This window comes from Rhinolophus sinicus, linkage group LG11 (assembly GCF_036562045.2).
Source record: "Rhinolophus sinicus isolate RSC01 linkage group LG11, ASM3656204v1, whole genome shotgun sequence".
Lineage (NCBI taxonomy): Eukaryota > Metazoa > Chordata > Mammalia > Chiroptera > Rhinolophidae > Rhinolophus > Rhinolophus sinicus.
Genome location: NC_133760.1, coordinates 60415374 through 60441943, shown reverse-complemented (window position 1 = coordinate 60441943; position 26570 = coordinate 60415374). Strand labels below are relative to the sequence as shown.

General features: G+C 45.8%; 1 protein-coding gene across 8 annotated transcripts in view; it reads right to left on the bottom strand.

The window, feature by feature from the left end:
- Positions 1-909: 909 nt before the first annotated feature.
- The window catches only part of ATP6V0A4 (ATPase H+ transporting V0 subunit a4), a 57285-nt gene continuing 31624 nt past the window's right edge, over positions 910-26570 (bottom strand). For all 8 annotated transcript variants that reach the window (XM_074315313.1, XM_019750467.2, XM_074315312.1 and 5 more), the window contains 12 exons: positions 25842-26054; positions 23821-23971; positions 22686-22825; positions 21248-21405; positions 17937-18030; positions 13813-13931; positions 11947-12163; positions 8959-9060; positions 6454-6585; positions 2966-3083; positions 2211-2382; positions 910-1305 (listed from right to left, as the gene is read on the bottom strand). In XM_074315313.1, coding sequence (XP_074171414.1) covers positions 1212-1305; positions 2211-2382; positions 2966-3083; positions 6454-6585; positions 8959-9060; positions 11947-12163; positions 13813-13931; positions 17937-18030; positions 21248-21405; positions 22686-22825; positions 23821-23971; positions 25842-26054 — 1710 coding nt within the window. In that variant the 3' untranslated portion in view covers positions 910-1211. The remainder of the gene's footprint in view (positions 1306-2210; positions 2383-2965; positions 3084-6453; positions 6586-8958; positions 9061-11946; positions 12164-13812; positions 13932-17936; positions 18031-21247; positions 21406-22685; positions 22826-23820; positions 23972-25841; positions 26055-26570) is intronic.

Sequence of the window (26570 nt, the reverse complement as noted above, 5' to 3'; positions counted from 1 at the left end):
CTTTTTGTTTTGTTGATCGTTTTTTGCTGTGCAGGAGTTTTTAGTTTGATGCAGTCCCATTCATTTATTTTTGCTTCTACTTCTCTTGCCTTTGGGGTCAAGTTCACAAAAAGCAGGGTCCATAAATTTGATACCTATGTTTCCTTCCGTGTATTTTATTGTTTCAGCCTTAGATTCAAGGCTTTAATCCACTTTGAGTTCATTTTTGTATGGTGCCCGACAGCAGTCTAGTTTCATTCTTTTGAATGCGGTTTTCCAGTTTTCCCAATTCCACTTATTGAAGAGACTTTCTTTGCTCTGTTTTATGTTTTTTGGCTTCTAGTCAAAAATTAGTTGCCCACATGTGTGTGGGTTTATTTCTGGGCTCTCACTTCTGTTCCATTGGTCTGTGTGTCCATTTGGAACAATCTTATTCTACCCCTCGCTCTTAGGAGTTTACCAAGCCAGGTGCCCTAAGAAATGACTTCGGGGCCAACTAACCCAGAGAGTGTCAGGGCACACTACCTATCACGTCATTTTCCAGAACTTGGCCAAGCCTACGAATCAATTTCTCCAGTTACTCCAGCATATTGTGGTTTGAGAGTAAACAAAGTCATTGATGATATGTTGCCACACTTCATTCCACAAGATTTAACAACGCAGAGCCACACGGGGTGAGCCCCTCATCCAACACAGAACATTATCTCTTCTTTCCCACCTGGACTGAACATTCATGAGAAAGTTCCTAATCTTGTAGAGCTTAGCCCCAGACAAGGAAAAAAGGTGTTTGAGGAAGCAGGAAATGAAGGAATAAAATAAATATAATCCTTCTCCTGAATTAGTTTGTATAACTCTATTGTTTAACTTTGCCATGTAATTCTCAACACTAAATTTTATGGAATAAAATTTTGAATAAAGACATCTTAAAGAAAAAGTGAAAGGCCCAGAAGTTTATTCTCTTATAGTCCTCAAAATATTGGAAGAAAACATGAGTTTAGTGCCCCCTCCCATTTCTTAACCATTTTAGTATTTGACAATTAAGACCCCACATGAGGTTGAAATGACTTGCCAGTGTAGTTCCTCTGGGACATGGTGAAGTCATATCAAATCTCCAGGCTTGTAAGTGAGTAATACATGGCTTCCTGCCTCAAGCATTCCACCGACTGTCTTGCACAGGCTGATGTTAAACACATAACTGGTGCAGGAGGTGGCTGCAGCCATCAGACCTGCAGCTATTCCTCGGCTGTCCCATCCAGGATGTTTTTAAAGGAGAATGGAGAAAACTTGTAACCAGCCCCAACGTAGAACTTGTTCTGGAACTCCACCCTGTTGTTGGGGGCAGGAAAATGGGGATTAATCACATAGCGAGAGGCCTCTGCTAGTGGCCTCAATGGACCACAGCATCACCACCCGGCTCCCAGAACCCCACAAAGAAGCCCTCGCCTGTGCACCCCCGTCTGAAAGGCTCGTGAGGAGCTCACTCCACGAGGTTATAAGTATGTGTCGTGTTTCGTTTCCATCCTGATCTGAAATCACAGGGCTCACATTGCTGAACAAACAGAACCTTACAGCACAGATACCATGTATAATCATTTATGTTTATAATGTTGGAGAGTTCATTTCTGCAATGATGTGGGAAGAAATGAGAACCTGAGACAGAGGACGCTGTGATTCTCAACTCAACACGTGAAGTGTAAAACCTTTCTTTACGAATAGCAGGCCTAGAGGAAGGCGGACAGCACAGTGAAAGCTAAAGACAGGCTGTGTCCAGATATTCTGGATACATCTGTGAATGTCCAGGGCCTCCTGGGAGCACTTCCTTCCTTGTGGGTACCCTCCTTCTGCGCCCAGTTTCCGGAGAGAATAGTGGCTTGTAGTATTTGTATGACTCCTGCACTCAGCCACAGGGGCCAAAGCTCCCAGAGTCGCTTAGCAAGCCCTCTGCAAGCCTCGTTCAGATCTGTCATCTTACCAATACTTGGAGGTGTCCCTTATTTTGAAGCCCACTGTAATATGATGAACGGAAATTTAAAACAGAAGGAGTCAACGGGAACCACCATTTATTAGAGGGTGGCTATGAAATACACACCTATATGACATCATTGAATATTACACCAATGGGTGACGTTGTTAATGTCACACAAGTCAGGCTTTGAACCCGGTTGGCTGGCCCTACAGCCTATCCTCCCACCCTAGAGACCACGAAGCTTCTACAGCGCGGACGCCCTTACCAGTGCAGTCGCAGGGCGTGCAGGAAAGCAGAGAGCCCCTCCATGATCAGAAGAATGGCTACTGTCAGAACAGCAAATATGGCGAAAATGATGAAGACCCCGACGAGGCCTCCCCAGCCTCGTAGGCGGAGGCCGATGTTCATCACCATGGTCCACAGCACTTCAGACAGCTCTGCAAGAGGCAAGAGAAACATTCTCACCCATGGGGCTCCTCTGGCAAACGCAGGTCATCCTGGATCTGCAGACCCGAGGATTCAACGTCTCCACTCCCGGGTGAGGAGCCAGGCAGGCGTGTCCTAGGGCCCCACATGAGATGGTCCACACAGTGGGGGAGTTTCCATCAGGACAAATACATGGTGGCACAGGGTGCACCAGGGAAAGTGAGCCAACTACAGCGAACACAGCAATGGAGGGAAATCTGAGTAACAGAGCGCTACGCCTGAGGAGCAAAACACAGAAGAATACGTGTAATGTGACGGGCTATGGACTGGATCTGTGTGTCTCCACCCGCCTCTACACACTGATGGTACTTGGGGATGGTGCCTTTGGGAGGTGAGTAGGGTCGTGAGGGTGAGGTCCTTGTGACACAGTTACAGAATTACAGTGCCAGACCTACTGAAAAAAAAAAAAGGTGATTTAGTCCTAAGGAAGAAGAGCCATTACAGAGCTAAACTTGCCAGAAGTAACCCAGAGAAGGCACTTTTACCTACGAGCCCATGGCCTCTGATTATGACCCTGATGGGGGCCTCACTCACCTGCATGAGCCAGGCTGAGGGCCCAGAGCCGCAGGTAAGAGGCGGTGTTGGAAATGCAGCCCAGGCAGTACTCGATCGTGTGGATGGCTTGATGCACGAATATGTCTCCAAAATTGAACTGAAAGAGAATTTTTATTCTAATGCGTTAGGTACTTTCTACAGAAAAGGTACTACAAATGACACACAGATAAATAAGACAGATCAGTAAGACTATGGACAATTCTGGTGGAACTAGGGGAAAGCAAACATTAATATACTGTAGAAAGAAAATCAGCAGCGCCAAGTAGGGTATGGTATGTGTGCTGTAACATTTCCCAGAAATAGCTGAAAAGGTTCAAAGAAGAGAAATTGGTTGATGAGGGGAGTCGTCAGAGGACGGGAGATGTGTGCTGTGCCGTGAGGATGGGGAGAGATCAAAGGTCAAAGAGAAGCAAGACATTCCTGGTGAAGACAATGACTCCTGGTAAGGAAAAGGCCGCTAGGTGGGGACATCATGAGGGGAAATTATGGGGGAAAACAATTTGGCTGGAACTGGGATCTTGTGTAGGTGAGATGCAGAAAACAGTACGCAGATGTGAAGTTTCAGGAAAGGTCAATGATGGACAGACTTGAGAAAATAACCTGGAGTCAACAAAGAACCATAAAAAGCATCTGAATCGAAAGTGGCCAGAGGAAATAAGGGAATATTTGGGGGAAGATTAATCTGGTTGCAAAAGTGAAAGGAATGCCGATAAAAAGCCAGTTTGTTGGTCAGCTTAATAATCCAGGTCTGAAGGGAGAAGAGACAAGGCAAGGCAGTTCGCTGCTTCCTTCACGCGCTGTGACACTGTGGGGGAAAGAATCAGTCGCTTCCCTCAAGACCTCAGAGTCTAACGGGGAGACTATGCAAACGGACAGTTACCACCCAACAGTACGGGAAGTACAGTCATCAGGGAAGTGCAGGATTGTGGGAACACAGAGAAGGGTCCCCTACCCAGCAGGGTCGGGGTCACCCAAGGCTCTGAGGTTCTTGAGTCTGAGTAGCTAAGTGAATGGCACTGACAGAAATGGAGAAACTGGAGAAGATGAGTCGATTCTCAGACATGTTGCATTCCAGGTGGTAGCTGCCCATGCACCACGAATCTCTCAGCACACAACAGTAGAGGCAGAACAAGCTCAGAAGAGAAGTCCAGGCTGGAAAGGGACACCTGAGACCTCACCTGTGGGAGGAATGACACTGGGAGCTAAGAGGACTGAGAACATCCACAAGGGAAAGATCACAAGAAGAAGAGCTCCCAGCCTTGGGAAACGTCTTCATTCCGAGATAAGAAAGACACTCCTGCTGAAAAGAAAAGGTCAGAGAACCAGGGGGTGAGCCACGTGGCTGTAGTCAAGGATGGAGAGAGACCCAGGAAGGAACTGAGGGTGTGCTCAACGATGTCAGATGCTTCAGAGAAGAAGAGACAAAAGTCAACGCCTCTCAATTCAGCAATGAAAACAGCTAGGAGGAACTGAAGGGTGGGGAGGCCAGAGACGGACAGAGTGGGCAGAGAGGGTCAGGGTAAAGAAATAACGTGTAGTGAAGAATTAACCCTGTTCAAAGAGAAGTCCAGCTTTGTCCTGGCTCCTAGGAGGCAACCTCTAAGCCCTCGGCATTTCCCAAGTGAAGGAAATGTCATTGTAATTTTTGGTGAGCCCCTGGGACCACACGTGATCCTTTATGTGGAGACTGGCCACACCAGAAAGACCAACTGTGTGTGATTAGAGAGTTGAGGCTTGGAGCCAGTGTTACCAGCCCCATCTCCAGGGAGGGGAGGGAGCTGGAGGTTGACTATAACCCCCTGATCAATCACGCCTGCATAATGAACCCCAATAAAATACAGGACACTGAAGCGCAGGTGAGCTTCCTGGGCTGGCAGTGCTGTGCACGTACTGCTGGGAGAGTAATGCATCTCTGAGGACACAGAAGCGTGACATCTGGAACTCTCCCAGTGGATTCTGCCTACGTGCCTCTTCCTCTGGCTGGTTCTCATTTGTGCACTTTTGTTACAATCCAACTGTAAGTATAGCACTTTCCTGAGTTCCATGAGTCAGTCGATAAATTATTGAACCTGAAGGAGTCTGAGGGGACCCTGAATTTATAACTGGCTGGTCTGAATGAGGGTGGTCCTGGAGTCTCCCAAACTTGTGGCTAGTGTCAAAAGTGTTGGGCAGACTTGGCAGTCTGGAGAACTGTGCCCTTAACCTTGAGTTTGGCTAACTCCTGGTGAGGAGAGAAGTGGGAGAGGATTTTGAGAGGGAAGCAGAGCCAAGACTGGGTTTGCCTCGTGATGGGAGACCATGCGTGATGATACCTGGGGGAGCCTGACGTTGCCCAAACAAGGGCAGCCAACTGGCGGAGGTGGTGTGAGAACAGATGAAGGAGGTTGTACTGAACAGGCGGGGACTTAGGGAGTCCAAAGCTGTGTGCGTTGGATTGTGAAACCTTCCAGCAGGTCTGACCGGCTTAGTACTATCAGTAGCCACTACTATGGTAACTCTCTGTACCTAGAATCTTGCGGGAAACATTTTCCATCATCCAGATTTTTCATTAATTCTAATTGACCATCCATTAGTTCAAATTAATCTTTTTTTTTTTTTTTTTTTAGTAATTAACGTCACCAGTGGAGTTCCTTGCAGCACCTCAGAATCACAGGAACCTGCCCCCACTCCAGAATCAGAAAAGAGCTCCAGCGAAAACCCCCAACCAGGTGCGGATTGTGGGGGACCTCTATCATGGCAGTAAAACAGCCAGCTGCCTGCCTCTATCTGGGAAAATGTAGCACATTCCTGAGGGGGGGAGTGGCTGCCCTTGGACAGAGAAGGCAGGGAGGGGGGACAGAATCAAACAAATCCTGAATTCACAGGAGAGGCAGATAATGTTACAATAAGTAGTCACCAGAGTGACGGCAGAGCCAGGGTGCAGGCAGGAGGAGGTGACGGCAGCTGTGCTGCTACAGCGGGGAGGGGGTGGGAATAAAATCACCCACGTTTTGCTCTAGTATCTCAGGCTAGATTTGGGCTCTGCTCTCACGGTGTGAGGGGCACTGATGGGAAAGCTCATGATAAACGCAGCTGACTCCCAGGGGCCCGGTTCTGAGCCCAGGAGGACTCAGTAACATTGAGGGCTTCCTAGGTCACCAGATCTGAACGCCGATACTCACCTCAGTCACAGATACAGCAGCACCTGTGCTAAAATATTGCAGTGCTCCTCGATTAGTGGGTGAGGAGCTGTTGCTCTGCTCCTCCTAGGCGCTCCCCCTCCCCTGGGGTCTCCCCAGATTCCCAAGACTCAACAATTACAGGGCTGCCAGCAGCAGGGTCCTCTGGACCCTCCCAGCTCTGCTGCCAAAGTTCATTCTGATGGGCTGGTGTTGGCTCTTAAGTATTTGACTATCGCCCCTGACCAGATCCGCTTCTGGAATCTGTACGAAGTGGGAAGTATTCACAGGGTGTCGGGTCCCAAATACCTCTTCTTCATGGTCATCCTGGGTCCTGTGGGCACCTGCAGAAGTGGCCTGATCACCGCCGCGCAGGGAAGAGTTGGAGCTGTCACCTTCAATGTCCTCCGCGGCGTGTCCTTGGATCATGGATCCCTGCAGCTGTCAGCAAGCAAGGGAAGGAAGTGCTACATTCATTCTTAGAATCAGAATCACAACAATTCTGTCCAAAATAAAGGCTTTCGTTAAATATTAGCTACAGACCAGACACTGTTCTAGGCTCTGTATTACCTCATTTCGCCTTAATCACAGTCTTTTTACAGAAGCACAATGATCACCCTGTTTTTACAGAGCGGTGAGCTACAGCACAGAAAGGTTAAGAAATGTGCCCAAGATCACACAGCCGGTCAGGCTTGTCAGCAGCAAAGCCAGGATTCAAACCCAGGCAATCTGATTCCAGAGCATGTGCTGCAGGAGGTCCCAAATGATTCAGGCTTGACAGTAAATCAGTGCAGGGACAGGTGGGCCTTTCTATTGTTTAAAAAAATACACAGTCATGAAATCATCAGCTGTGCCTTCGACATACATGGCCTTGGGACCTAAACACTCAGATTTCTACAGGCAAAATTAGGACATGAAAGACTGCTATTGTCTGAAGGTTTGTGTCCGCCACCAAAATTTATATGTTAAAATCCTAAACCCCAAAGACGATAGTATTAGAAGGCAGGGCCTTTGGGAAGTGACGAGGTCCTGAGGATGGAGCCCTCATGAATGGGATTCGTGCTCTGATAAAAGAGACCCCAGAGAGAGCCCTCACCCCTTCCACCAGGAGAGGACACAGCCAGAAAATGCAGACGATGAAGCAGGAAAGGGGCGCTCACCAGAATGAGCATCTTGGAGCCTTGACCTTGGACTTTCCAGCCTCCAGAATGGTGAGCAATACACTTCTGTTCTTTATAAGCCACCCAGTGTGTGGTATTTGGTTACAGCAGCCCCCACAGTCTAAAACAATGACTTCTCTAACACAAATATACTTTTTAAAATAAAAACATCACTTTATAAAAATAGCTAAGAAAAAAAAAATCAAAGAAAAAACAAAATCTAGGCGTAGTCACCATTCCATTTGGCCTGGTTTTATCCGTGAATTTCAGTAGAATATTTCTTTCAAGTCGTTGTGAAACATAATGTCCATGTCCAAAGTTTTCCTAGAATGATTTCATGGGTGGGATAGTGCAATGTAGGCATGAAAGCATCTTCACCTTTCTTTTTTTTGCGAGTCTGCACCTAATATTGCCGGGCCCAGGGCAAACATCAGGATGGAAGTCTGCATGCCATATGTTTAAATATTTACGGCTATAAATCCAGCCAACAAACTCCTAAATGAGGTATGTTCTAGCCTCCTTTCTTGATCAATAAATCCTCATAAGAACATGAAAGGCCTGGTTCAAATTCAGAGTCTCAGAAGGGCTGGCCCTGTACCATGGTACACCATCCTTTTGCTATCACCTCTGGTTGCACCCCACAGCACGAAGGTCTTCCGTGCACATCTGTGCAGATGCCCTCCCACGACATCCACATTCCATCCACACTCCCCACACATAGGGCCCAGTGGTACCAATGCCAGTAGTGCGGTTGGCTCTTTGAGGGCCTAAAAGTGGGCTTGAGTCCATCTGGCCAGGAATTCCAGAGTGTCCGGTACCAAGAGGGGGTTCTGGGTAAGCCTTTCCCCTTGGCCACGTGGGTTCCTTGTCCCATGGTGAGGAAAGTGACTCAAGTTAATATTACTTTGAATTCTTAAAATCCTATTTTCTCTCCCTCTCAACTTAAGGAAGAAAACACCAAAGAAGAAACAGAAAATAGTTTCTCCGTTTCCATCCCTAACTCTTGCCTTTTCTGGTCATATCCTGGAATTGGTTAAAATGAACAGGAATAATTTTGTAGAAAGAAGCATGATACGAGACTTTGTGAATCGTAGTGACTCCTCTTCCCCAGTCAAAATATACTTTGCAGTCCCCTTAACTAAGCATCTCACAATGTTTGAGCTGCGTGCTGTCACAAAATAGTAAATCAATTTTAAATGAGTTACTTGCAACTTTCTGAAAACACATACGCCAACAGACACGCACAGGATGTTTATAGCAATGCTATTTGTAATTACTAAAACTGAAAACAGGCCAAATTACTATCAATATATGAAGAGGAACTGAATTATTGTGGTATATTGACACAAGGGAATATCATATAGCAAACACACACATGCACGCACACGTGCACACACATGCCCCGAGCAAAGTTTGCAAGACATAAGAGTCACGCGTGTTTGCCATTAATAGAGCATTGTGCTAGAGCTAGGAAGGCCCCTAGGAAAAGTTGGACTCTGCAGAAGGAAGTATACCTGGGGAAGGCCAGTTACTCACCTCACTACTGTCCTGCAGGCCCTGGTAAGCCCACCGTTCTCTCTAAATCCCGGATCTCTATTTCCAAGGAACCCACATTCCTACCCACGGTGAGTGAATTGAAACAAATGACTCTTACCTGGGATTTCCGATGATTCGCTCTAAGAATTAACGGCTTGATCAGAAGCATCCATGGCACAGAAATCAAGGCCATAATAACAAAGAAAGTTTGGACTTCTTGCTGCAAGAACAAAATGGTAAGTTCCTATCATTTTAAGGTAACCACACAGCATACTTATGATAAAAAAAATGCTAACTATAGGACATCTCAGTGGCGTTTTATTTTGAGAGCTCTAACGCATTTCAGTGACTTCAGTCACCTTCATACCTTGACCGTTCTAACTGCCGATGGAGAAATGTCCAGTGGTTCCCAGTGTAATATTGGGGAGGCACTGAAAACTCACCCTCTTTATTCCTTATTCGCTAAGCAACCCTTTAATATACAGTCAAACCATATGTAACCAGTCATTTGAACAAGAAGTACTCATGAGACACATCATCAGGGCAACTTTATTTGTCCCTTTAACTCTGTTCCATGGGAACAGTTAGCCTCTGGCCCTGGATGAAAAGTGAGGCTGGACCCATGACTTTACCAGTCGCTTTGTGGTAACCCAAAGTCCTTGGGTCACTTTAAGTCACAAGCATTATCTCAATCAGTAATTTTGTATTTCCGGTACAAGACAATTATCTCAGCTCTCTCTCTTCCAAAAAAAAAACAAAAAAAACTTTCCTGTTATGAGCCAATTACCCCAATGAATTTAATTTTTTAAAAAAGATTATATATGTTATATATAATTTAGTTTTTATTTTCTTAATGTCTACAATGAACACATACTACTTTTGTATGATAATTTTTTTAAATTAAAAAACATTAACTAGTTGGAATTTTTAAAAAAATATATGCTATGCTGAACATAAAAAAAAAAAATCCCTCACCATCTCCACCTGACGCATGTTCTCATTGTGTGTGAGTTACCTAAGGGGTTCTGGGAAACCTATGTAGAACTCTCTTCCATGTCTCTTTCTCACAATTTGCTTTGCAATGAGGCATCTATGGTTTTTATGTCTGTCTTGAAACCCAGGAGCGCTCCCATTTTACATATTTCCTTTCTCACCCACATAACCCCGTCTCTTCTTTCATGCGTTCACTAAGAAAGTGAAAAAAAGTTTTGAGGAGTGACTCAAAGCTGCTATCATCGAAAGAACCAGGAGGCCTCAGAGGGCTTGGTCCGACCTAGTGAAAGGACTGGAATCGAGGTGCTCAGAGTAGGAAAAAAATGGTTCTTCAGCCTTGACACGTCTTCATCTGTTCTGGCCGAGTTCTTAGTGAGGCCATTTATTATCCCAATGGTAACAAGAATTACCGTGATGATAGTGGGAACATCTTATCCGTTCAACCTTTTATCCTCCTCCACTTACACGCTCAAAAGGGGAAGAGAAACCAATTGTCCAATTTTAAACGAGTCTTGCCCCCTCGTGATGTACAAAGCAACTGGAGATTTATGTTTATCTGTTGCTCTTCTTCTTTGATATTCAAACATGGCCCCAAGACAGCCAGGGTAGTGCTGGGAAGGGGCTGTATTTATCAACTTCCATTATCTCTTCCAGCTGTTTGACCCCAAAATGAGGTTATGGAAACTTCAAACTGTGTCAAGATCATTCATCTTCATACTAGGGCCTGGGGAAACCAGCCAACTCCCAACAATGTTTTTTTTTAATGGAAAAAAGCTGGAAACGCCATCGACTATGCAATGCTCAGTGCATATTCCAGACTAAGTGTGGGTTTCAGTGTTTATGACAAGAGCTAGTGACACATGAAACATTTGGTGAATAGGAGTCTTTTGCCTAAAAGAGAAGACCTGTTTGGGAAATCCAAGCACACTTTCATTCAGACTCAAGCAGTGAGCACATAAACCTTCCAAATACATTCATTTAATGCTAAAAGCTATGGGTGGTTCAAGGTTACTACTGATGTATCACAAAAAGGTGCTGTCACAGTGAGGCGCGATACCACAAGAGAGCTCTCAGAAGTATAGGGCTTCTCTGGTTATTATCTAAAATCATTCCTTATTATTTTCATTAAAAATTGCCCTGTCACACTTTTTTTCTTATTTGCTTCTATAGGGGAAGAGAACACAACTAGAAATCAAGCTTATGGGGACATGTATGGCCATAGGGGGACCATGGCTTTCCCTAGGACACCCCAGATGAGCAATCACAGTCAGGTGACAGGTACACCACAGGGTCACCTGGCAATGGGACATTAGCCCTAGAGCTTGACCCAGAGGAATCAGAAGTTATAGAAGTGGGTCTTCCTTTAGTGAAAACCTACCTCCAAGCAACATAATCAGGTTAATCACTGGGAGAGACCAGAGGAAAAAAATTATTTGGGTTAGCAAAGAATTATTCCCTGAATTGTATTTATATTTAGCTCCCAAGGGACATTTATTCTTTTTAAAAATAAAATATTAAGTTGATAATGAGGCTGAAAGAAATGGAAGAAATCAGAATGGTAATCAAGTCCCGCTGTTGGGCGGTACTGTCCACAAAAGAAGAGCCACGAGAACAAAGAGTAAGAAGCACCTCCAACGAGCCACAGACGCTCACAGGACAGCCTGAGTTTGGGCCACAGTTTTCCACAAACCCACTCCCCGCATGAACAGAGGGACTCCGCTTCTTGATTCTATTTCCATTTTCTTTCTTGGGAACCTTAACTAGAGCTTACTTTTAGATTACGAGATTATCCAATTTTACATGGAGCATTTACAATTTCAAGCCAATTACGTTGAAGGATTAGCTTTTCTTTCTTCCAACAACGTACAAGTCCATTTTCCACCCCACAGCAATACCCGTCTCATGCATTATTACCCGGACAGGAATCGCTGGAGCTGCACCACCACACTGCCCTCAGCCCTGTCCCTCATTTAATAAAAGTCCTGAAATGTAAAGACCTTGATTGGGGGCAAAGATGACTCAGTCTCGCAAATCATTACTCTCTGCAATACTCAAGATTATGAGAGATCTGACACAGTCGAGTGCATAGCAGAAGAAAGAAACCTAGAAATACCTGATGTTGGTACAGGGGTGCGTTTGAAGAGTCGCTGTAGTTGAACATAAACATGTTGATGAAATGGATGAGGATGCTCGGAGCTTTGCGAGACACATGGACGTCGAAGTGGCACCACTTGAAAATGATCATGAAAACCAGATACCCAAACAGACACAGCATAAAAATCATCTCCGGAATAAACTGCAGAATGATGTTGAGTGTTTTTCTGAAGTATCTGGGGGCGGGAGACACACAAACGAGATAGAACATGGAGAAAATATCAGTAACTCATTATTCTCCCCAAAGCAAAAGATGTTGTTCACTGCATCCACTGCCCTGGGAAGCAGCAGTCACGCACAAATGGAAAAGAGGAAGTGCTTTTGTACAAAACATTCCTGGAGAACCAGGGTCTAGAAGGTGAGGTCTGAAACAAAGGTCACACCCACACCGACAGTTGGTGATTTGGCCAAAGCTTCAAATGCAGGCCCAGCTTTTATCAACACATTCAAAGGCACAAAGATATATAAGGGTGACTTAGAAGATTTCTCCTACGAATGCCCTAAGACAGGTCAGCAAACTATGGCCCTCACTCTTGGTACAGGCGGCAAGTTGAAAATGGTTTTCATATTTTAAAAGGGTTGGGGGGGGGATAGAAAGAAGAAGAATATGTTTGACACAGGAAAATTATATGAAATTCAAATTTCAGCATTCCTAAATAAAGTTTTATTAGACCATAGCCACACTCATCCGTGTACGTATTGTCAATAGCACTTTTCTCGCCACAAGACCACAACTGAGCAGTTGTGACAGAGACTGTCTGGTCTGCAAAGCCTAAAATATTTACTAGGTGTCCTCGTCCTTCTTTGGCCTTTCCCACCCAGGGTCACCACATGACTGGCTCTGGCCGATGAAATGGGAATGAAAGTGGCAGGTGTTACTTCGAGATGGAAGCTTAAGAGTCAATGTGTGATTGACCACTGTCCTCCACACGTGGCAACTGGCAGCGTTCCAGCCGGTGGCGGCCCATCAGCCCAGGACCCATGTTGAGGATGACAGGAACAGAGCCCCCAGTGGGCCCACAATGGACATGCGTCATGGTCTTGAGCTACTGAGATTTGGGGGCGTGTTTGTCACCACACAATAACCTAGTTCATTCTGACTACACAATCTCAGAGGTGTCAAACAGCACGTCCAGCATCACACAGCTATTAAAAGTTGGAACCAGTACTTAAACTTCTGATTCCAAACTCTGTATCATTTCTGTGGCACCACGCTGCCTGCACTTACTCCTAAACTACCTGGCAGGTGGGGTTGCAGCAACACCTACAAGTTGCCATGTCCACACAAGATGCTTCTGAACAGGCAATTTGAAGCTGTTTTCAAAGATTTATACCTTTAGCATAAATAAGCTGGAGAAGCTTTCCAGAAAGGGATCTTGATAGAAGGAAAGGAATAGCCAGAGAAGTGGAAGGAAGAAGTGCCAGTAGGAAGAAATTACACCAAAGCAATTCAGAATCTGAGGGCTCTTTGGTCAAAACGCACTTATGTCCCCATTTGCACACTGGTGGGAGCTAAGCCTGGATGTAGCACCAGTGCAGGTCTTCCAGGTTGGGGGGACATGAGGTGCTGGGGGCCTGCCAGCCCCTTTCCAAACCCTCAAATATATGTGAAGTGAAAGGTGCACTGACCTTTGAGGGAATTCAGCTGAGGAGAAACAGAGGTGCCATTTCTGGCAAACCAGCTTGTCCTGGCTCAAGCCAAGAGACACGGAAAGCACTCCCGTAGGAAGTACACTCACACAGAGGGACACAGAGTGAACTGGTGGCTCTGTCCCTGTCACTGTGGGGTCAGATCAACAGGTGGAAAGTTAACCATAAAACTCACATGTGATTGAAAAGGCTGAGAATGACGCCGAAAGCCATCTGGACGATTCCCAGGATAACCGACATCTTCATCTTATAGGAGTTCAGGAACGTTAGTTTGTTTGAAGCCAAATTCCAGATCTGGATGGGAAAGGTGACCAGAAATACATGAGACCAGAATCTAGACGCTCAACTGGAGTTGGGGGCGACGGCGCTGTTTCCCCTGAGGAAGTCATGCTGGGAACCACATTTTCAAATTTCAGTCCAGTTCAACTCACGTATTTTAGGTTCAGAAAAGGACCAAGCCCCTTATAAATGCAACTCTGATGACAAAAATGTCAGAACTGTTAGTACCACTAGTAAAACATCAAGTGGCTGAAAGGAAACTGGGAAGAAAAGTCCTATATGATTTTTCCCTTGTTCTAAGTGAAAACAGATTCTGCAGTATTATGGAGATCGCATACTTGCCTCAGTTCTCGTAAGAAAGGTGTAGCTCTCTGGCCCATGAATTTATCTAATCCTTTCCTAATAATACCACCTTTTACTTTGAATTCCTATAGCACTTCACATTAAAAAGCATTTTCCAGGCCCTTGTCCGGTAGCCACTCCTATAGCCAATATTTATTAGCACTATGGGTAAGTCACGTCCCTGCCTTCTACAAGGGACCAGCTCGCCAAACTTGCAAAGAAAGGGCCACGTGTATGTACCTGCCTGCCCCAAAGGAGAATGGCACACAGAGCCACCACTCAGAGTGGTTAGGGGGCTGGTCAGGGTCTCACACGGGTTAATGATCCGTCACTAAGGTTCTTCTTCCCCACAGAAATCTCAAGTTCCCCTGTGATTTCCAATCCCCAGCCCCATGCAAATGACGCAAGTCCTTGCGCCTACTTCTGACCCCTCTTGAACTTAAGGCCCATTCCAAACCACCTGCTACCCACATTTTGAGAGTTTGCCTTGCTGCATCTCAAAGGTAACAACGCCACAAAGGTCTTTTCATCTTCCCGCCTAAAATGACTTCCTCCTCTCCAAACTGCTATGCTGTCAAGGGGACAACATCCACCTAGGCGCAGTGTCAACGCATTGTCACTGTGTCCCCTCCCCCATGCACACACAGGGGCAGGAAGCACATCTCACTGATTCCTGCTCTACAACGTCTCCAGCTGCACAATCACTAAGGAGGCTGCTGGGAAGGGGAGGGGAGGGACCCCAGTAACAGGTGCCCACACACCAGAGTCTCCGCTACCCTCCCCATCTGCACTGGTATCTAACCTGCACCAAGCTCGCCCTCCATCCTCTGCCCTTCCTTTTGCCCACCTGGTTTATCAACCCCACAGGGTCACCCAGTGTGGTGAGGGCAGGGTACCCAGCACACAACAGACCCAGCCAAATCTGATCAACTAAAAATGTTCATGGTTAAGAACCAGACACATACAAAGCTCCTGGAAGGGACTGATCTCATTTCATTCTAACAAAACGTCTATGAGATAGATACAGTAGTCTCCCCTTATCTGCGGTTTCACTTTTTGTGGCTTGTTACCCATGGTCAACAGTGGTCCAGAGGTCAGAAAATATTAAATGGAAAATTCCAGAAAGAAACAATTCTGAAGTTTTAAACTGTGTGCCGTTCTGAGTAGTGTGATGAAATCTTACACTGCCACGCTCCATCCCACCCGGGATGTGAACCATCCCTTTGTCCAGCGTCTCTCCACACTGTATACGCTTCCTGCCTGTTAAGTCACTTAGTAGCCAGCCATCTTGGTTATCAGGTCAACTGTCCTGGTACCACAGTTCAAGTCACCCTTATTTTACTTAATAATGGCCCCAAAGCGCAAGAGTAGGGATGCTGGCAATTCAGATCTGCCAGAGAGAAGCTCTAAAGTGCTTCCTTTAAGTGAAAAGGTGAGTACGGTACAGTAAGATATTTTGAGAGACCACATTCACATAGCTTTCATTACAATACAGCTACGACTGTTCTATTTTATTATTATTGTTAATGTCTTAACTGTGCCTAATTTATACATTAAACTTGATCATAGTATGTATAGGAAAAAACGTGGTACATATAGGGTTCAGTACTATCCATGGTTTCAGGCATCCACTCGGGATCTTGGACTGTATTTCCTGTGAATAAGGGGGGACTACTGTATAACTATTCCCATTTTACAGATAAGGGGATTTATCTTACTCGCTGGGAGATTAAGTTACTTCTACATCTAGGAAGAAATAATTTGGAGCGTTTCCCCCACTCATGTACCCCACTCTGTTCTGGGTGTTTTACATGTAATAATCATGTACTTTTCTGAGCAACCCTACGGGTTAGGGCTGTTAGTAGATCCATATTGTAGATGAGGAAACAGAGACACAGAGATATTAACTTGCTCGAAATCACATAGCAAGGAAACAGAAAAGCCAAGATTTAAACACAGGCTGTCTGATTCCAAAGTGTGGGCTTTTAACCATTGTGTCATGTTCATTATAAAATATTTACAAACGCCTTTAGAAGGACCTCTCAGCTCCGCTAGCCAAATAGTTTGTGATTTGATTCAAACTAGATGCTGCACACGGTCAATAAATGCAGCTGTAGTAATTTTACATGATGTAAAAATCAAATCCTTAATTAATGCATGTAAGTGCTAATACAGGCACAGATATGTCCCATTAAAAAGGTCATCTCTGGGGAACAGGATTGCAGGAAAAGTAGGAAAGACAACTCTTTCCTTTTTTATATTTTGTATATGGATTTTTAATCATATATTATTATTTTATAATAACAAGACCAGGATTTTTCAAAAATCTAAATGTTACTAGGAAAAAAATTATTTTCAACATCCCACCTTCTCTTGCACCCTCACATGTTCCTTTCCTTTCTGACTAGTGGGCACATGACAAAATCGCATGCAGAGTAGAAAATCTGGACCACTCTGTTTTGAAACGTGAAACACACTACCCTCCCCTCTGTCTGTGAGGAGCAGAGTTGGGCAGACAAGATTTGCTGATGAATTAGATGTGGGCCGTGAAGGGACAGACAGTAGGCGCAACAAGATTCAAAGCAAAGCAAGGTCAACCAGACCCTAAAATCACTCCCCTCTACATTCCTCCTCTTCTTGCTAATCATGAAATTCCCAGCACCAAAGATAAAGCCTTCCAGTCTTTAAAAATAACTTGCATTTGTTTTCAGCCCTTTGCGGCTTATAAACCAGCTTTCAAGAACGTTACAACTTGTGATAAAACTTGGAATTCAAGTGCCCCTGGGCACCATGTGTAAACAAATGCTGGGTGACGCTTTCTGTTTTTATAAGGGAGGGAAGGGAGGCAGACAGCAGGAGGATCCAGGAAAACTAACAAGGAGATGACCCACAAGATAGGAGAGACCAGAAAACCAACGTGAGGGCCAGTGATGTATATTCTAGCTGTCAGCAACTAACACTGAGTCTCAGTTCTCTCCCACAAACACAGCTTAGAAGAAACATTAATGGACGGCCTCTAGACCCCTCGTGCTCATCTAGAGCAAAAGGCTGCCACCTGGTGGCGACATGCGCTGGGCCATCGTGTGAGTGGCTTGACTCAAAGTATGTCTTCTGGAAATCCCTTCATAACTAAAGGCTGTGCGAGGAAGCACCTTTGTTTTGTTTGGCTCAAATCCAACTGAGATAGATATAAAACAAATAAAAGTGAATCCATATCCTTTCTTCTAATTTGTATCAATTCTATGCAGTAAAATAAAGCAAAAAAAAAAAAAAAAAAAACCAAAGCAAACCCTTACTTTTCTAGGAAAAAGAGAGATATTACCTACTGCAACAAAATGCTCAAGTACGGAACTTGATTAGGATGATAAATTGCTTATCTAATATTAACACTTTCCAGGCAACCAAGGGCCTTTTAAAGAAGCAATCATTAACCACCAGAGTATAATCGATGGACACAGATGCAGGTGTTTGTATGGAAAATGACCCAGAGACTGGGTAAAGGATGCGGGTAGGACCGTCACTTGAATCCAGTGCAGTGTCACAAACACCTCCAGCCCACATTACTCTATCACAGCATAAGCTGGTGGATCTGAGAGGTCTTGGCACTTTCTTCTCCTCCACCCAGAGATCTCCTCAGTAAGATGTTTAACTAATAAATATTTAACAAGAAGACATTACCGGATCAATCCCAAATGGGTATGGATTTCCAGAGTACACTCCTGGAATGGCTGGGTCCAGCTGTAGAAGTGGATTTGTTTCTATCACTTTCATACTACAGGAGAAAGGAAAAACAAAACCAATGAAACCAAAGGCAGGAATTGGCCAGCCAATCAAAGCCTAATTGTTGGTGTGACTCATCACGTTGGCTCATTCAGTTATTCAGAATGGGTATTGAATACCTACTATGTGCCAAGTACTGTCCTAGGTGTGGAGGCTACAGAAATTATCAGCTAGCCCCCAAGGAGTTCACAGTCTGAGTTTCCAAAGGGCTCTCAGCCTCATGGGGTTTAGTAAAGTTATGCTACATCAGAAAAAAGGCAGGGGCAGGGGTGAAGGAGCCTACAGGAAAGAAATCCCAACCCAGGGGCAAGCCTGGGAAATCTCTCCTGGGAGTGTGTGGGCAGCTCCTGGAAGAGTGAACTGGCTTTCACACATGGACCCTGATCTCTGTGAAACTTCGCCCTCAAAAGTTGAGGTCCATTGCAAGTCTTGAAATCTGTGTTCTATTTTCACCCAGAAGTACAAAACAGAGCATGCATCTATAGAAGGAACGAAAAATGAGTATTTGAAATGATGAGGAACAGAATATTGGCAACTTTGACAGGCAGTCTAGAAATACACTCCGCTCCCTCCTGCAACTGAGGTGCTAGAGGGCATTTGGGAGCAGAGGGGGGAAGTGAGGAAGCCTGAGCATGCTGACCAGGCCATCAGTAGATGGAAACAGCTGGCTCTGACCGGCCATCTCAGACATACAAGACTCCTGTCTGAATGGCATGCCTCAGGGCAAATGGTTGGATTTAATGAGCAGAGATATGTTTGTGTGTCGACAAAGCAGAAAGCCGCCCCTGACGAGAGGGAACTGGCCTGGCACCCACAGCTAAGTCTGCTGTTGGGCGTGAATAATTTCACAGAACACCAACAGCAGACAGGGCCACTCTGCCACCGTGAGGGAGCCAGACAAAAACAAGACCATTCCACAAGCATATCTGATACCAAAATATGGCCATATCAACCTAAGGACATTGTCCAAACCACAAAAGGGACCAAGCACTCCCCTTATCCTCTCAGAGGCCAAGTCCTTAAGCCCTTTCTGACACCCTCTTACTGAAATGCCCATGGTCCCCACTGGGCTGCCATCTCCCTCACTGGGTCAATAAACCCAATTTTGGGTGACGAGAAGTATGTGTCTGGTGGTCTTTGGCTGAAGGACATTATAACAATGTTAATTGTCAGGGAAAGCAGGTCCAAGACCTAGCTTGTGTCTGGCTGGTGACCAAAATCAGCTTGCTGTGTGCTTTGCTGCTCTGATGGGTGACTACAGTTTCCCTTTGCCTCGCTGCTAAGGAGTTCTGCTTTACGCCATCGATCCTTGGTCACGTGGCTGAGCATCCCTCAGACTGGGCTTGGCCTCAAAGAGCCTTCGATTGGGGCCGAGGTGATTTGACCGTGCATAAAAGAATGACATTTTGACCCCCATTTGCAGAGTGACAACAAGCCAGATGACTTGGTCCTTTCACAATCACACTGCAGGGCACATGAAATTCCGTGGTGGTAGTTTGGTGAAATTACGCTGAGGTAATACATGCTTCAAAGCCCATCACTGTGCTTCGAAGTTTGAATCGGAAGAGCAGAACTAAGTAATGGGTCTTTAAATTTATGAAAGTTTTGCTTTTCTAGGCATCTCTTCAGAATACTAATTGCAAACCAAAACCAACACACACAAAAAAGCAAAACACCCCATAGATGTAGTCAGGTGTAATTCTGGAAAACATTTTCTTCTTTTTTTACTGACTTATTGTTTAACATTCCTGTCCTTTACTAGAGGGAACTGGGACCCAGCAGAGAAACTAAAAAGGAATGCAGAAGCCCTCTATGACACACCCACCCCCATATTACAAGTCTCTCTTCGCTTATCTGTGCCTTTGATCAGCATCGAGCCCTTACAATGCACTTGGAAAAGCTCCAAGCCAAAAAGAACCCTGGATTGAATCTTTTCTACTGAAAAATCCTTGGATGTGATTGATTGTTTATTCTCTCCCTCCATTTATGATGTTAGGGCAGATTTCAGGGAGCAGGTAAAAGCCTTGAAGTACCTGAGATAGAAATTTTGAGTCCTACAATGCTTGGGAGAGAAAAGATGGGAAGCGAGGCTGCAAAAATGTTTACACATCTCTGCCTCCATGATCTTTCAGTCCTCTCCTGCCATACTTTCAAGTGGAAGTTCCAGAATGAGACAGAGAAGCCTTAGCTGACCTGAAGAAGCTGGGCAGAGAGACGTGAGGAAAACGTCACCTGTGACTTTTAGGGCCTTGCAAATTAGCCTGAAACTACTATGGTTATCATGGGTGTGAAACACAGGCAGCCCAAGAACCCCAAAGATCACAAGGTGGTCATGATTTCAATTTGTTTCCTTTGTCATCTCCTGTCCTCCACTGCCCATCTGTGCTCCCCCAATTCATCGAGCTAACCTACCTCTCAAACATGAAAATCTTTCTCCCTCTCCGCACAAGTCCCCATTCCTGAAGGGTTGCGTTTCTATTCTGATTATGGTTCATCTGATTAACTGCGTAAAATAATTGTGGGGTGCCTGTGGGAAGTATGATTTGTGGGGATGTGGAGAACTTCCAGACCACACGTTTCTGCAGTCAGTACATCTCCTCACCAAGCACTACCCTACCTCTTCCCACCTCACTCCATCACCTACAAGGCAAACCCAGGGAACCAGCATTGCAAAACTAACCATTTCTTCCTTTGCTTTGATCACTTACTGAAAATGCCCTTCTGGAGAGGCTGGGGCTTTGACTACTGGAAACGAATCATTCATAGAGTTCCACTCCTGCATGAGCACTTCATAAAGCAAAGCCTTCTGTCCTAAGTGCATGGATGCACAATGTTATTCTCTCTCTCCAGTTCCCTACCAGAGCAAGGTATGTTTTACATGCCACCTCTTCTCCGGGAAGCCTGCTCTTATGAGGATGCCCGGTTTATACCTGCTGTACTTGCGTTTTCATAACGGTGCCTGGCACACGGTATGTACTCCAGGATATAGACTTACTTGAGCTGAAGTATTAAAAACTATTTCCATGCATTACAGTTACCAGCACGGCTACTGAGGGAGCGGCACACGACCTCACACCCAGTTGATACAATGGAATTATATGTTGACTTTGTAGGAGCAGAGCCACGCCTAGACTCACCCAGCCATGAAAACTGTCACTGAGGCCCCCTTGGATGGCCAGTGAGTGACCCGTCTCTGTCTGTAAACTTACTTCCACGTGCCATTTCGGAACATGGGCTGGACGCTCCAAGAAGAGCCAAAGATGTTGAACGCCTTGGAGAAGCAGTCGTTGTAAATCATCCCCGTGTAAATAGAGAAGACGCCCATGAGCAGGATGAGATAGCGCCCGTGGAAGAAGGTGTTCCAGATCTGGCCTCCGAGAAACAGAGAGCAGGACTGTCAGAAGCTCTGAACCAGCACCACGAGAATTGCCACAGCAAGGCACCAGGCCCCGTACAGAGGCGTCACGTGACAGGGCAGACGTCAAGGTGACCCAAAGAGCAAGAGCACACACATCATGATTTTCCTGAGCTGCTACAGGTGAGTCAGAAAAGTCCGAGAATGGTAGTTGTTATTGTGGACATGAAACATGTAAGTCTCAAATGCTTTTAATTCAGCCTTGGTTAGAAAAAGTAACAAAAGCATCAGATGGCTGCTAAATTTTCCAGCAAGTCCAAGCCTACACTCATTTTGGGTCTTCAGTATAAACCTGAATCTCTAAGGACAACCACTAAGAAAAGAAAGTGCCTTCCCCTAATACTGGATGATGTGTAGCAATCACTCTCAGAACTGCTGAAGTGTAACTTGGAGACTTCAGATATTTACTACAGGAAACTACATCTGTGAAAATGCTCGTCATGGAAAACTTGACTGGTCATAGGTTGATTTTTCCACTAACCTTGCTTATGATTAACTCACTCTGACATCACAGAACTAGCTCTAGTTAAGTCAACCTGTAAAGAAGGATTGCAGATATTCCTAAAATTCAGAACATAGCTAAAGGCGTGTTTCCACTTTGTAAAATGTACTAACAGTGGACATAAAGTCTCTTGCTCACTGATTAACTCTGCAACAATGCAGTCAAAGTGAAGACATAGCTTGTGGGATTTCTCAGTGTTTCACAAAAACACTGATTATGCGCTTGTGGGAAAAAGGCTCTGCCATGAAAAAGTATTGTGATATAGTAAGTGATTTAAAAAAGGCTATAAATAAATATGCACTATTTGATCCTAGTTTTTGAAGATTATATACTTGTATATATGCACAGAGGAAAAAACCGGAAAGATAACACAAAAACATTGTGATTATTTTTCTAGGTAGATTGTTGTATTTTTCCAGTTTTTACGATGAACCCGTATTGCTTTTATAATCAAAGGGGGGGGGGGAAATCAATGTTAGGAAAAAAGGAAAGACCAATGCCTTGTTAAGCAGTGGACAAAAACGAAAATGCTAAAAGAAACTGCACCAAACCATCCAAAGGATTTACCTTTGGCCGCGAGTTTTTATGTTGAACGTTGGCCGTTTTTCACTTTGTCTTTCCCTTAACTTTTAATAAAAACATGGTATTTCTATAGTGAAAACAACAAACACGTTTAATATTCTACTTATAACTTCAAGGAAATGAGGAGAGGCATTTGATGGACACCCACCTCATTGTCTGACTTCTGGGCCAGCAAACGTCTCTCATTTAGGACCATCCAAAGGGCTGCTAGTAGCATCACAGTTCCGTGACCACAGTCTCCAAACATCACAGCAAACAGGAAGGGGAAAGTGATGATAGTATAGGGAGCTGTAGAGGTGAGACCCACAACAGCCTGAGTTTTCCCAGCAATCCTTTGGGCCCCCCCCATTAAAGATTTCTCGAGGGCCAGCCCGGTGGCTCAGGTGGTTGGAACACCGTGCTCCTAATGCCGAGGTCACCGGTTTGATTCCCTCATAGGCCAGGGAGCTGTGTTCTACACTAGACTGAGAGAGGGTGGGGAGGAGGCGGAAGGGGGAAAAAAAAAAGATTTCTCTATCACGCTCCTTGATCTACGTGCTGGCTCCCTTGTCTTTCTTACTCTGTCTTCTCTCAGCATCCTCACCCCTGACACTTGCTTAGCCCCCACATACGTTAGCTCATCAATGAGTAAACATTATTATTCCCCACTTTGCAGATGAGCTAACTGAGCTTTGGAGCAGTTAAGGGACTTGCCCAAGATCACAAAGTTTCACGGGATTTAAAATCAGTTTTCCAAGTGCTTTCTCTACTCTTTCCACCACCATCTTTGGTCTGTTTCTCCACCATTCACATGTCCGACATACCTCCAGCAGTTACTCACAGGACCCTGAACCTATGGGGCCCCTGCATTAGGGGTCACTAGCTACACTGAGACTCAGGCTAGAGAAAAACAGCGCCATGAACTGATTGGCTAAAGGGCGCCTGGTCTACCCCTTTATTTTACAAAGCAGGCTACCAATATCACAGTTTATGTCACTCAGATTCCAGTCTTCCGACTCCGTGTTCTGTGTGCTCCCATCTCTCCTACATAACCATGGGCCTGGGAAAATGCCTAGAGAAGACCCTCACTGAATTGAGGGAAACAAGAACTGAATTGGGCTGCCCGACAAGGCTGTAGTGTAAGGGAGAACAGGTGAAATCTTGACAGAGAACAAATCTGTCACTTCACCTTTTACAGAAGACAATGTAGGGCATTAGGAAACCAGGTAGGATTTTAGCAAAGTCACAGTTTTAAGCAATCCACCTCCTGGGCCACCACAGGGGTAATTCTGCTCATCTTTTACCTGGGTTCATCTCCCGGTAACAGCCTACGCCATACGCATCTACAATATTCTGGAAGCCAGCTGTGAATTTATTGGTCCTGTTAAATGTGGGAGGAGCTGATGTCGATTGCACTGCTGTCAAGATAGGGGCCATGGAGGAGCCACTGAGTTCCTGCAAAAAGAACATGACAAAAATAAGGAAGAGAGCCTTGGGTGGGGTACCCGCCCACGGATACAGTCCCACTCCTGCCATCACTTACTGGGTGAACATGAGTCAATTTCTTGACCTGAGACTCATGATGTCTTCTGTAAATGTTAATACCTTCCTAACACTTACCTAAGTTATGAGAGAGCTGTTAAGAGAGTAGAGTTCCTCCTGATTCTCTGGCAGTTTCCACACTCCTCCTGAAATGCATGTTATACCTCGACAGTCCTTCAGGATCTGCCCAGCAGCCTCTTCCTGACCTTCTTCCTGTTCCTTAAACTTGCTGCCCTGTCTCCCCAGCCACTGGCCTCAGGGGGGCCTGTACCCCACACTCCTCCCCACCTGTCTTCTGACCGCCCTTTCATGGTTCAGCTCATCCATCACTTCCTCCAGATAGCACCCTGCTCTTCCCAATCTGGGTGAAACACTCTACATACATGTAAGTGACCCATTTGGGTGGTTATTGGACCATGTTGTGGGGACATTCGAATCCTGCTTCCTGGCTACAGGACCATAGTCAGGTTAGCTCTGTGTATCTCAGTTTCCTCATCTGTACAAAGGTACAAAGTTAGCTCCTATCTCCTAGTCCCAAGCCCACCTCAAGGCCTTTACCTTCAGACCCTTCAGCCTCTTTCTCCCACCCACCCCAATCTTCCCATGACATTTAGAGAGGTCTGCTCCAAAGCCACCTATTCAGAGGGGTCCCCTCCCCAGCAACAGCCCTATAACCGTATTGTAAGACCTAAAAGTTCAGTGCTACCTTGACATCTTCGAGTCTCACAGGGCCCCAAAGGCCAGGCCATGAGTTCCTCTGGCTCATCACATAGGCCACCTACTTAGCAGGCAAGGATCCCCACCCAGCTAGTCTTCCCATCAGCCACACCAGTTGCACACTGCCTCGTCTTCAACCAAATGGGTTTCAACTCCCTGCCCCCCTGATAATTATTCAAGCTAATCACATCCTTCCATGGAAACCATGGGTCATCTCACCCTGTCACTACAAAGCCTGCCTCCCATAATTCCTGCTGGTTCATTCCACTCCCAAGTACAGATCCCGACTGCAACCTCCCTGTGGCCCTATGTGGCATGCGGTGTCCTCCTCTCCTGGGCTCTGAGCATATGTGACTAGTAAACTGCCGCCAATTTCAAACTGTTATCCAGAATCAGGTGTCGTATGTTTGGCCATCTAGGGCAGATAATCCCATCTTCACCAATGGGGTGAACAGGGGATCGGAACAAACCCCCACTCCCCACCCCACCCCTCACCACCCCCTGCTTTACTTACTGCCCACCACTTATCACTGCCTGAAATCACACTAGTGATGGACATGTTTACTGTCTGTCTCCCTTTCTAGAAAGCCTATCAGAGCAGGGCCTTGTTCTGCCAGCATAGCCCTAGGTCAGTTCCTGGTCCAGGGTGGACATCTGGAGAGATGAACGAAGGGAGCTGTGAGAAGGAAATCTGGTACATAACCGCTCAGCACAGTTGCTGGCACCCAGGGGGCCATCTACTCCTTCTGGCTGCTGGTTCTTTCCGGGGAGACTGTGCCCTTTATGAGGTAGACAGTGGTATCTACCGTCATCACTAGCAGGGTGACTGGCACATCAGCACTCAATAGACACTCGCTGAAGATGAAAGAAATGGCGAATAATTGTCAAACACAGCGGAGAAAAGGAGTTTCTGAAATGGGCCCTCGCGCTGGGTTAAGAACTGGAGAAACAAAGAGGAAGGAGACAATCCTGCCAGCAAGTCACTTGGGATGTTCACGTGACTTCAGGGGGCGGCCGAGGTGGAAGTGACTCATCGTCCCCGTGCCCTGTCCCACCTGCCACTCACCATGCCTTGCTCTAACGCCCTCTTGATGCGCCCGGTGTCTGCCACTGGGAACCAGATCTCGGCGATGATGCACTGCTGGGTGACATCTATGTTGCACAGGTTTAGGGTGTGGTAAATGGCTTTCATCTTCTGCACTTTGACGACCCAGGAGTGCCAGCTGGCAGCGGCTTCCTGCAGGAGGCCCTGACGATGAGACTCTGTCTGGGTTATGACCTGGGCAGAAAGCAGCACACAGAAAAACGAGGAACACTCGAGGACATGTCTGGCAATGTGGCACAAATGGGGGGTTGGTCAGCCATAGTGGCTTCCTGTGCGCTGGGCTCCCCACCTCTGGCCTGCAGCTCTCACCTGGGCTTTACCTCTCAGGAGTAGTTTATCTCCCCCACTGGGGGTGAACACCCTTAGGCAAAGATTGTATATTCCTTTTCTTCTAAATTCCTTCCAGTTCTGTTGCTGTGTTGAACCGCGTGTGTCTCCCCAAAAGATATACTAAAGTCCTAATCCACTGTTAAGGTGATCTTATTTGGAAATAGGAGCTTTCCACGTCTAACCAAGTTGAGTTCATATTGGAGGGCCTACTCCGGAATGACTGGTGTCCTTATATAAGAAATTTGGACATTGAGACACCCGGAGAACACCTGTGTGATGGAGGCAGAGACTGGAATGAGGCATCTACAAATCAAGGAATACCAAGGATTGCTAGAGGCTAAGAAGATGCTCTAGTCCATT